The 13212-nt window shown below is 35.9% G+C and overlaps 1 protein-coding gene across 1 annotated transcript; it reads left to right on the forward strand.

Annotated features, from left to right (window-relative positions):
- Nucleotides 1-1094: 1094 nt before the first annotated feature.
- Nucleotides 1095-4234, forward strand: LOC130936582 (uncharacterized). Its single transcript, XM_057866676.1, has 2 exons — nucleotides 1095-1935; nucleotides 3790-4234. Exons 1-2 carry the CDS (start codon nucleotides 1274-1276, stop codon nucleotides 3794-3796), a joined length of 669 nt encoding a protein of 222 aa, XP_057722659.1. The 5' UTR covers nucleotides 1095-1273; the 3' UTR covers nucleotides 3797-4234.
- The last annotated feature ends 8978 nt before the right edge of the window (nucleotides 4235-13212 follow it).

The following is a 13212-nucleotide window of genomic DNA, read 5'->3' on the forward strand; positions in this document are numbered from 1 at the left end:
TCTTTTATATGTTTGAAATTTGAATTTGTGTAACTCTTTTTTTTTTATTGATTTATTTTGTTTGGTAAGCGCTTTTGATCTTGCGTACTAGAAAAAATTTATTGGGACGTTCACATGAGCAGATTAAGTCAAACATTGTCCTTCTAATATTTCTTCTAACGGTTCCACTTAAAGAAAAATCATCAACAGTATCTACAGATGATCCTCGTCTCTCGAACTCGACAAGAAAAATAAATAATTCCAACAGATGAATATTTGTCCAACAATTGTGCCACACCTTAAAAGACATATGTCTTTGTTATCACGTAACTGATACCTAATTCAAAAAACATAAAATATTCTCAAAACCTAAACTCTAATAAAAATAATACAAAAATAACTATCACAACTATAATTTATGATATACCTTTTGTAAAACAAAGAGTTATCTATTTCGGACAGATATTTGTAGTAAATTTTTTCACTATTTTCGTGTGTTGTTGGCCAATAAAATGTAATATCAAATTCTTTAACGCTATTAGACTGTTGACTTCAGGTGCCATATGTAATTACTGATTGAGTAAACCTAAATACGATAGAACTATCTTCATCATATACTATTTCATTATCATCATGAATAGATAGTAATGAAATTCTAAATATTGTATAAAGTAAATTAAAAGATTGATATCAAAGAGAAGAATAGCTGCTAATATTGAGTTTCGTTCTTACTTTGTTTAAATATTTATGGAAGAATCTACTTAAAATTCGTTAAGAGTACGACGAATTTCATATAAAATTTGAAATTCATTGAAAATACAGTAATTTCTATAAAAATAAATGAAGTTCGCCAGAACTATGACGAACTTGACATAAACTCAAAAATATATATTCTAATAATCAAAATCTAAATAATTTTTTTCTGAAAATAATTTTTTTTATTTTATATTAGAAGAAATCCCCAAATATTATCTTTTTCGCTTGGTCCAAGTAGTAACCAGAGTTGCTCAAAGGATAGGCGAGCCCAAAAACAAATTCCGATAGCTACACTCCACATTGACTCACTCACTCACACGCAACGCAACCAATAACCAATCAAAATGCAAAAAATATCTGGCGGTGGTTTGTGGGACTGTGAGGGCCGAAAGGCGCACGCATTCAATACAAACCGATAAACTCGTAAACCCTTCTCCCGTTCCGTTTCTTTTCTCCCTCAGGTCAATCTCACACTTCAAAAATAAAACCCTTCTTCTACCCTCCCTTTATTTTTCGCTGAGAACTCTCATCAAACACCATGAGCTCCTTCAACAACAGCAACAACCCCAACTTGGACAACCTCCTCCTCCAAACTCTCATGGACAGGCTCCACCTCCGCGCCCCAGTCAACAACCCCTTAATCTCTCAGTCCCTCGAGGACTTCCTCTTCGACGACGACGATGACGACGAAGAAGAAAACGAAAACGATATCTTCGGCCGCCAAAACGACGACGCAAGGTCTCAGCTCGCGAAAGAGGAGTCCAAGCTCGAGAGGGAGATCATCAAGGTCATCCTCAGCGGCACCACCGATTCCCTTAAGCCGAATTCGGGCCAGGCGGTTACGGTTCGCGACCACCACATCTGCGTCGGATTTCATGAAGAGAAGGGATCCGATTATAGGGTTTGGGAGTGGCACGGTCACATTATGATGTTTGATGAGGAGCATGGGTACTCGCCAGAGTACATCTACGGTAACTACTTCGAGAGGTTGGTTCCCAGAACCAATCGTCCTGGTGGTGCTGGTGTTGTTGCGCCGGTGAAGGAGGGGGATGAGGAGGAGGAGGAGGAGGAGGAGAAGGAGGAGGAGAAATCCGGGAATTTAGGGCTCAGGGAATTGATTGATTCTAATGATTCAAATGATTCCAAGGATTCAAGTGGCAGTCGCATTCTTCATCGGAACATCAACGCTGGGTCTCCAAGGTTTCCTTTCAATAGAGTTTCTCTCTCTTATTAGTTACATTTTTTCCCTAGTTTTATATAAACTATTCTTTAATTGATTGATATTTGTGAACTGTGATCAATATTGTTGCTGCTGAATGTGCTTGTGTAGTTAGACCGATTCTTTTATTTTATTTTTTTCCCAAAAATAGTTTTGAGGAAATGATCATCATATGTTGATGAAGAGATATAAGACACTGTCTTATAGGCATAGTTACATGAATTGACCAATTACCACGTACCAATTCACAATTTATCTGCGTATCGAAATGCCATAAGTATATTTTCCACATAAAATATTTTAAATGTAGTGTACTATGTACCACGTATCCCTTTCCCTACCGGCACGTATTGCATTCCATCATGTAACTATGCTATAGGGCTAGTATCTAATTTGCTTTTTAGAATTGAAAATTGTTTTATTCTGGTCCTGGACTCTGTGTGCAGATCGTTTAGACCATGTTACAGAACGTATCCTTATGACCTTATGTTATGCCGAGTCACGTTTAACTTATTTTGAAGAGAAGCCTGTCTGCCATCTGATTTGCTTGCAAGATAGCTAATTAAGTAGTTCTCAAGAAGGCATCACGAAGTAGGGATTGCAGGAATGGGTGGGATACATGGCGAGTTCCATAGGCTGTAGCAAGGGTCTTCTTGAAAAAGAAGGATGTCATAACCATTGTCCATATTTATAGTAGATAGAGTCTCAATTTGGATTGTAGTGCTGATTGAGGTTTTCTCTGACTTGATTATGCACATTGCAAACGTTGATCTTTAGGTTCTGTCTGCTATATGAAAATATTGTTCATAAATGCAGGAGATGGTATTGCAAATAGTTGCAAGTACAGTTTTTGACTTAGGCTTCTCTTGTCACCAAAATATGGTCTTGATCCTCCTTCTTCGGCTTTCATTGTGTCATTCCCATAATTTTCAAATTCATGTGATTAATAAGTCAGTTGTTGATTAGAGTGTCTAACTGTCTCTGACTTTGCATTCAAACTTGTCGACACATCCCCCTTTTATGTTGTCTATGTCTGGCTGATTTGCTTTCATTTGAAGATTTGGAAGTAACAGAGATATTCTCATTTGTAACCAACTTGCTGTGGCCTTATTATAGATTTGCTGTGAACTTAGTGCTACTCTAATGTGACCAATGTTCTGAATTTACCCATGCCTACAGCCTGTCATAGTTTCCTTTCCTTTCATTTTATTTTTAGGTTCTATTGTCTTCTGGCTTTTGCTTTTACTCAAAAATGAATATTTAATGCATCAAATGTTGAATTCAAATGAACTAAAAAAAAATATTGGAATATTCCATTTTCTGCATTATTTTAATTTCTTTTTGTTGTCTTTGAATATTATATCTCTTTGGAATTCTAAGATCAGTGGTAGTGTCAAAATTTAGGCCTAAGGAATCACTAATCATTACTTACCCGAAGTTAAGGACTTAAGGTACTTTAATTAGATTCACATGCATATCAAGAGGTTTGAGTGTCAGTTCTTTCAGTTATGTTTGTCCCAGCATTAATTAAGAAACAGGTAACTATATTATTTTCAGTATTTGTGGACTGTAGTGATAACCTGTTTCGCTCAATTCCACGTTGGAGTAGCCTTTTCACACTCTTCCATATGATGATGTCCATGTATGTGGAGTGTCCTCAACTTGTGCTAAATATTCCCATTTTTTATGTCCACTACTTTTTTTTAGTTCTCTGGTGGCAGCTAGAGTTTTTCTATTGTCTTCTTTGTGGTAAGTGAAGTTTTGCTACTGATTTGAACATTGTATGTGGTTCATATGCTTGACTGCTCTCATGTTCACCTATGCTGAAATTTCAGGTACTAGATATGGATTTGTTCTTTCAACAACAGTTCAAGTTCAATGTATTGCAAGCAAACACCAGCACCAGAATCAATATTCCCTTTGTTCAAATATTGATTTCCTGTTTTACACAGCACACGTCTCAGAATTAAGCCTGCGTCTGGGTGTCTCTTTGAGCTTCAAATTATTACTGGAATTTATTGGAAGTGAAGGATGTGAGACGTAGTATTTTACGATATACTATTATCTTTGCTCAGCTAATTAATTTTAGCAATTTTTGTCAACTTCCATATGTTCATTAAAGCTAAGCTGTTTTCACGGTAGATTCCTGGATGGTTGTTTCTTCGCATTCAGATTTTGGGACAGTGAGTTTTAAATGCAGAAATGTTTGAAAATAAAATATACCAAATGCGTTGTTTGTGATACAAGCATTATATTCAAGCAACATGCTATGCTTCCAGTTATATTTCCTTGAACATGTTCACAGGGCCTTATGTATTGATTTTTTTTTTTTGGGTCGTGGTATTTATTTTAGGAAAAAAACTCTGAACGGCCTCTGACAATTACCTCGAAAGACAATGAGGCTCTTAAAAAAAAAAAAACCCAATCTGGTCCCTAAGTTTCACTTTTATGGGACTAATTAGCCCCTGTACCAAAAACAATCAATGTTGTCTTTTTTGTACAAGGGCTAATCAGTCTCAAAAAAAAAAAAAGATCAAGGGCTGAGTTGGGTGTTTTTTTTTTTGAGCCTCCTAGTCCTTTCGAGGTAATTGTTACGGGTCGGGTGGAGTATTCACCCTTGATTTTAACCTATGGAGTGACACATTGCGACGTTATTGAGTACATAATATTTCGTTAAGTCATCGTATTCACGGGTTAAATATATTTTGGATATAATAATCATTTGATACTCATCTAATACACCTTCTAATACACCTGTCATTTGTATTCAATTGTTTTTAATTACCAGACAAGATATCTGAACCCAAAACTAAAACCAAGTATGCTTCTCTATGATTGGCTAACACTCCATTAGACCTTTAGACCAGACGTATATGATCAAAGGTGTTAATTATAACATCTCTTTCTTGTAATACGTTTCACGCCTTTTGAGTGATCGCAGATCTTTTCTTCAACGTTGGCTGCCATGAGAGGGGGCTTTGTGAGGGGCGGAGCGGCCCAACCACATGGACCCAGGAAGGAAAGACGAATGGTGGAAGGGGCACCCAAATAGCAAAAAAGTCAGAAAGTCTTCTGGAGAATAGAAATTTACAAGAGAGGAAGCTCTAGTCCCAAGGATGGAGGAATGGATGGAAGAAGGTGAAACTGCACAGGAAAATACTACGGAAGTAGTTATCGAAAAGGCTAATAGAAGTAGGAGAGCACCCGAAACAGGGAGGACCCTCAAGGAATGGTCGTTTGCCCAAGCAGTAAAGGCAGGAAAATTTAATGAGAATGTAAATCGACCTGTGGAGATCACTATGGAAAAGGAAAAGAGGAGCGACAAGGACCAGGAAGAAGAGGTGCAGGAAGTCTTTGTGGAGAAAACCGCTGAAGGGCTTTTCAACAAATGAGGTCAAAGCCGAGCTAAGGAAAGACTGATGGGACTCTTTGATAGTCAAGTTGTTAGGCAAGAAGATCTCTCTGCTTGCGCTAAAAAGGAGATTGGAGGTGATGTGGGCTAAAGTGGGAAGCATTGATGTGATAGATATAGGTAATGATTTCTTCTTGGTTCGTTTTTACAATTCTAAGGATCTTGATTTTGCATTAATGGAAGGACCCTGGAAGGTGTTGGACCATTATCAAGTTATTCAGCTATGGAAACCTGATTTCAATCCTTATAATACTCAAACAGAGACCATTGCAGCCTGGATTCGCCTACCAGGCCTCGCAATCGAATATTACAACCACATGATACTGGAGAAAATTGGTAATATTGTTGGGAGAACCCTCAAGGTTGACACCAACACATCTCAAATTTCCAGAGGTAAATTCGCAAGGATTTGCAGTGAAATGGATCTGCAGAAACCGCTTGTATCCAAATACCTTATCAATGGGGTGTCTCACATTGTAGAATTTGAAAGGCTGCACCAAGTGTGCTTTGTTTGTGGTAGAGTGGGACATGAAAAAAAGACCGCCCAAAAGTGAAGAAAATTATGACAAACCAAGGAAGCATAGTGGAGAAGGTGAGAGCAGAAAAGATCACAAGGGAGGAAAACGTCATCAACGATGACAGTAGCATATCGGAGAAGGAAAGATGTAAAGGGGTAATAGTGGAAACACAAGATCCCTATGGCCCCTGGATGCTTGTGCAACTTACAACATGTGGCAAAAAGAACAACAACGCATGAGAAGGTACAAGTAGTGGGGTGCCTGCAAAAGGCAAAGAGCAGAGGATCGTGGAGACAATAGCACCTCCCTCCAGGTTTGTTGCGCTGCAAATGGATGAAGGCAATGAAGGTTTCATACATATTAAGGAAAAAGACAAAATTAATGAAGGACAAACAGAAACTACCAGGCTACAAGGGGAAAAAAGTGAAGCAAAAAGGGAAGAAAAGAATAATGACTCAAAAGAAAAACAAACACAAAACTCAACCTATAAAACACAAAACCCGGAATCAGCCCACTAATAAAAACAACTTGCCAAACAAACCAAGACCTAACCTTTCTAGGTTCGTCACCAAAAAAGTCCAAGAAGAAAACAAAAATATGATAACCAGCCAACAACAACAGCCTGCCCAGAACCCGACCCAAAACTTCAATAATAACCAGCCCATAACTCTTGTACACCACACCCACCCCATCGATAGTAACATCCAAAACCAAAACTTGCAACTTGAATCCCAACCTCACCACTTCAAAGAAAATTGGACTGAAATGGAGAGTGATACCTCACCACAATCGTCAGAGGTGGTGGAATCAATCCTGGATGGAATGAATTTGGATAAATCCCCTAATCTAACGTCCTAAGGATTTGAATCAATGGATTCAGAGGTTCTTATGGAAGTCATGGAAAATTTTGAGTAGGAAAACGGCAACAATGGAGCCTTGAACAAGGACAGCCCCACTGATTTAGGGGATGAGATGTAGTGCCAATAAGGGGGTTCTGCCCCATATAAAACCAGGTACTCTGAGACGTGGTTGCTTTATCTTGGATTTTTTTGTTTCGTCTTTCTCTTGCTAATGATATGAAGATTTTGTCATAGAATATTAGAAAGTGTGCGAATAAGTCTACAATTCGTACACTCGAAGAGATTGTTAACCAACATAGGCCAGATATTACTATTTTGGTTGAAACAAAGTGTAGTTAAGATACTGCAAGCAAAGTAATCAAAGAGATGGGCTTTAGAGCATTCTGAAAGAGGCAATAGGTTTTGAAGGCAGAATATGGATTTTATGGAACAACGATGATATTGGGCTGAGAGTTAATATTTTCCAACAGCAATTTTATTCACTTGGAGGTGAAAGATTTGAAGAACAGAGAGTGGTTTTTGACGGCAGTATATGCAAATTCTCACCCCGTCAGAGGAGGATTTTGTGGGAGGCCCTAAATGAAATAGCCAGAGATATGAGAAATGAGTGAATGTTGATTAGAGATTTCAATGACATCATGGGAGATACAGAAAAAAAGGGAGGAGCTCCCATTGATGTTACAGCTTGTAATCGTTTTAGAGGCTGGGTAGAAGAGTGTTGCTTGATTGATTTGGATTTTATTGGTTCTAAGTTTACTTGGATTGGTGGAATTAGAGAAGATAGAGAAAGGGTCTTCAAAAGGCTCGATCGTGCCTTAGCTAACTCAGAATGGAGAATGGCCTTCCCAGATGCAACAATTAATGTGCTCCCAAGGGTGAACTCTGACCACCACTCTTTGCTAGCAGATTTAGATCCAGGGAGATTTGATAAGGGGGAGAAGCCATTTCGTTTTGAAGCAATGTGGCTAACCCATCCAGAGTTTACAGACTTCATATAACACTCTTGGAGAAAGGACTTATCTATTCCGAAAGCATTGGAATCACTTAAAAGCAACCTAAAAACTTGGAATGTGGAGGTGTTTGGACATGTAACAAAGAAGAAAAGAAGAATTCTCAATCGGCTCCAAGGAATTCGAAAAGCAGCATCCTATGGCAACAATCCGTTTCTCCAAGGATTAGAGAAAGAGCTGAAACAAGAATTGGAGACCATTTTGAACCGTGAAGAAATTCTTTGGTTGCAAAAATCTTGACAACAATGGATTGTAGAAGGAGATAGAAATACGAAATACTACCATACAAAAACACTCAATAAGAGAAGGAAAAATCGTATTATTCAGCTGAGAAGACAAGACGCAGCTGGTTTGAGAACAGTAAAAAATTGATGGAGTTAACTTTGAACTTTTACAAAGAGCTGTATAAAGAAGATAATGACAACAGGGCTCCTGGATATGAAGTCATCAAAGCTTTTCTGTTCAACATAGGCTCATTGAAAGCCCTAGGTGAGGACGAATTCCCAGCTCTTTTTTTCAAATAAAATTGGCAAACCCTTGGTGAATCTTTTGTGTAGTTTATCACTTTTCTATGAAATAATCCAAGTGAAATTGCAAGTGTAAATCAGTCTCTTCTGGCACTGATTCCCAAAAACAACCAACCAAAATTTATAAATCAGTTTTGCCCAATATCCCTATGCAATGTGGTGTACAAAACGCTCACAAAAATACTGGTGGAAAAGCTAAAACCCCTATTGAACGACAGAATCTCTCCCTATCAGTCTAGTTTTGTCCCAGGTCATATTATCCATGATAACATAATCATTGCTAAGGAAATGATACATGATATGAAAAGGATGAAAGGCAGAAAGAAGTTCATGTCCATCAAAATTGATTTCGAAAAAAAGCATATGATAGAGTAAATTGGAGCTTCATTAAAATGGCCTTAGAAGAAATGGGGGTAAACAAAAAGATGGTGGAGATTATAATGAGCTGTAAAACATCGGTCTCTTACAAAGTCCTATGGAACAGGTGCAAAATAGACGCCTTTTCTCCTACTCGTGGCATTAGGCAAGGAGACCCATTATCTCCATATCTTTTTGTCATTGCTATAGAAAAGCTTTCCCACATGATTGAAGATAGAACAATTGAAGGTTGCTGGAAACCAATGGGAGCTGGAAGAGACGGACCTATGATATCCCATTTGCTTTTTGCCGATGACTTACTACTATTTGCCGAAGCCTCAAGGGAGCAAATGGAAATGCTATTAAGCACTCTTAGTGAATTCGGTGAAGCCTCGCGGTTAAGGATAAATATGGCCAAAACGTCTATCCTCTTCTCCAAAACTGTTACAACAGAAGAGAAAATGCCACTACCAGTGTATGTAACTTTAATGAAGTTCCTTGTCTGGGCCGCTATTTGGGAGCCATGCTCACAAACTCAAGAAAAAGAAAAGACAGCTTCAAGACAACCATAGAGAGAGTTAAAAGGAAGCTTAAGGGATGGAAAACAATATACTTATCTATAGCGGGGAGAATCACATTAGTTCAATCAGTCATCAGCCCTTGTCTTAACTTTGATATCGCACACAGCAAGTTTCTGATTGGGGTTTGCAAGGAAATAGAAAAACTCCAAAGAAGCTTTATTTGGGGAGAAGAGAATAATAATAGAAAACTGCACGTTATTAGCTGGGAGAAAATGTGCAAGCCCAAAGTTCAAGGAGGATTGGGAATTCAAAAGCTCAGTTTAATGAATAGAGCATTCCTCATGAAAAACTTTGTGAAGAATCTTGACAGAGAAAGAATTGTTGTGGGTCAATGTGATTTATGCTAAATATGGCAGGGGTCAGAACCTTTTCAAAAACATCATGGCTCACCTTTCGGACTCTCCTTTCTAAAAACAATTAGCCAAATTATGGGAGAGTATGAAAACTAATATAGGCTATGGGTAACAGACGAAAAGCGAGATTTTGGAATGATATTTGAGTAAAGGGTGAAGACATACTCAAACTGAAGATAACTACTGAGCTCACAGATGATATAATGGAAGCCAAAATCCGTTATTTCATCCTTCCAAATGGAGAGTGGAACACAAATATCCTGAGGCAATTTCTCTCCAGTGACTCTATTAACAAAATAAGGGCATTATTGCCTCCTAATGATGATATGGATGAAGACAGTTTTTTGGAGAGGAACATGTGATGAAAACTTTACTGTGGCAAGCGCCTATTTTATGCTTGATAATGATCAGAGAGGGGAGGATATGGCCTGAAAAATTACATAGAATTGGAAAGGTCCACAGCGTATTAAATGCTTTATGTGGATGGTCCTACACAAGAGACTATTAACTGCTAGTTGGAGAGCTAAGTTTTTTGGTAGCTGCCCAAGCTACCACATCTGCAATGGACAACAAAAAACTCTCATCCACGTTTTAACGAATTGTCGTGCTGCATCCAGTATGTGGGTAGGTATGGTGAATCCCCAATATCTATATTTTTTCTTTAGAGCTCCCTTTGATCTATGAATTAGATGGAATCTTACATTGAAAATTGGCAACCCAAAAGATAAAACATGAATATCTTTTTTCATGGTTGCTTGCTGGAAGTTGTGGAATTGGAAGAATAAAGAAATATTTTCTCTTCTATACAAGAGGCCAGTTCATGCCAAGGATAACATAATCCTTTTTGTACAAAATATTTAATAAGCATTTAAAAAGGACAAATTGCTACAGAGTCATCAGAAAAGATATGAATGCCACATATAATGGAGACCTCCTCCCTCGGGGTGGATAAAAATCAATTCTGATGGAGCTGCCGTGGGAAATCCGGGCAAGGTAGGGTGTGGTGGACTATTAAGAAATGAACAAGGATGTTGGATAGCAGGTTACATGTAAAATATTGGGGACTGTACAGTGTTCCAAGCAGAGTTGTGGGGGGAGGGGGTTTAAAGGGCCTGGAAATGGCCTGGGATTTAGGCCTAAGAAGAATTGAGCTGGAAGTTGACTCGAAGGCTATTTTCTCAGTTTTGAATAAACAAAACAGTTGGAGAATTTTAAGGTACAGATCACAAAAGGACAAAAACCATACAGATTTTAAAGATTTTTGCTTAAACCACACTTTTTATCATAAAGCCACATTTTCAAAAGCGTAACAAAGAAAAGCGTCACCTAATGGAAAAAAGTAAATTAGAAGATTTAAGAGAAGAAATAATTAAATTATCAAAATTAATAGATCAAAAACTTATGATTTTAACTAATGTCAATTGTAATGACACTGAATTTTTAAAATCAATACAAAATGATTTTTCTCAAAATCTTAATTTTACTTTAAGTTTTATTGAAGGAATTCAAAAACCTGAAAAAACTTATATTTCACACGGAGTTTCCAAAAAGTGTTATCATGGAGATAATTACCCCCATCTTCATCATACTTTTAATCCACAATTAAACTCTATAATAGATATGCTTGAAGAATTATTAGTTTCTATAAAATTTCAGAAAAATAAAGAAAAAGAAGAGCCTAATATAATAAATAAAATTGAACAGATTCTTGATAAACATTTCCAAAAAGAAATCCCTAAGAAAGAAGAAGTCCAAAATATAATCGATATAAAAAATCTAAAGGTTAGACCACCTCTAAAACTATGAATATTGACGAAAAATTAGAAGAAGTTACAATGCTTTTTAAACAATTAAAAATGGCTCAAGAAGACTATTCTATGGAGCAAGGTTTTCAGATTAAAGAAGAACCAGAATTTTCTGAAAGAGAAGAATATGTTTTAGACTATTCAAGTGATGAAGAACCAGTACATCCAGTACAAGTAAAAGATGAAGCTGGAACATCTGGAAATAATAATCAAACCCAATTTAAATGGGAAACAGGTTTTGAAAATTATGCCTTCAAAAAAGGATTTATAAGCAAAAATTCAAAATATACTAAAATACCATCTAAATACATTCCTAAAATTCAAGAACTAGAAGAAGAAAAAATGCTTGATCTAGATTGCAAAAAGAACGAAAAAGAAATTTTCGAAAATTGGATGAACTCTTTTCTATTAGAAGCTTATACAAACCCAAAATTAAATGAATTATCTGAAATGGATATCTGGAATTTCATAGGATTCCACACTAAAGGAACTATAAGAAATTATATGCTATCAATAGATAATAAAATAATAGAAGAATTAGCTGAAAAAACAACAGCTTATGATAGAATGGCACACATAATGAAAGTTCTATACAAAGAATTTTTTGGAAAAAATGTCATAAACCATAGAACAGAAATTTCTGAAAAAGAGTATTTAGAAGCAAAAAATCATTTGGCCAATATTCAAATATTCGATCTATGCTATATAGAATCCTATATTTGTGAATATAGAATATATTATTATAAATTAAAAGAAGAAGATAAAAATCATTATCTTAACATGTATATCACAAAACTTCCATATCCTGCTAATGAAATTATTATGGGAAGATTTATAAGAGAAATAAATAATAAAACAATTGAAAATAATTTTGGTGGAGCAATATCTGCAATAAGAGAGGAAATAAAAGAACGATGTATGCAAGAAGCTACTCAGAAAAGATTTAATAATATAATTAGAATTTGTTGTCAAGATAACGAGGAAATTCCGCAAAAATATGGTTCTAATAAAAATTTTCGAAAATACCATCCTTATAAAAATATCCAAAGAAAAAGAAAATATCATTTTAGGAAAAGAAAATATTATCCAAATTGGAGAAAAAAGAGATATTTTAGGGAAAGAAGTATCAATAAAAAACAAAAGAACTATTGCCCAAATAAAAAGGAAAACTGTAAATGTTGGTATTGCCAAGAAGAAGGACATTATGCAAATGAATGTCCAAAAAAGAAGGATAAAAAAGACCTAACAAAGCAACTAGAAGTTGCAAAAACTTGTTTTATGGAACCTTTAGAAGAGTCTGATGATGAACTAAAATATATTTTTGAATATGTCTCAGAAACAGACTCAGAAACAAACTCAGGAACTGAGTAATAGCGCTACATTTATTACTGTAAAAATTACAGAAAAATTTATTAATGCCTTCATAGATACAGGGGCAACAAAATGTTTTGCAAGTTCAAATATAAAGCTTAACTGGAAAAAGTTAGAAAATCCTCTAAGAATTAGAATAGCTGATAAATCTATACACAAAATTAATTTAAAGGCAGAAATGGTTGAAATATTCATTCAAAATTACAGATTCATTGTTCCATCCATATATAAATTAGAATCTGGAATAGACTTAATTATAGGAAATAATTTCCTAAAGCTATATCACCCTTTTATTCAAGAATTAACATATATAGTTTTAAAAGCCCCATATGATTCCTCTTTAAATCAAAAGGCAAAATTAATAAAAATTCCAACTACTACTATAAACGAAATTTTAAAATTTAAAATATTTTCTATATTAGAAGAATGTTATTTAAATTTATTCTTTCAAATAAACATTCCTA

Source organism: Arachis stenosperma, chromosome 6 (assembly GCF_014773155.1).
Source record: "Arachis stenosperma cultivar V10309 chromosome 6, arast.V10309.gnm1.PFL2, whole genome shotgun sequence".
Classification (NCBI taxonomy): Eukaryota; Viridiplantae; Streptophyta; class Magnoliopsida; order Fabales; family Fabaceae; genus Arachis; species Arachis stenosperma.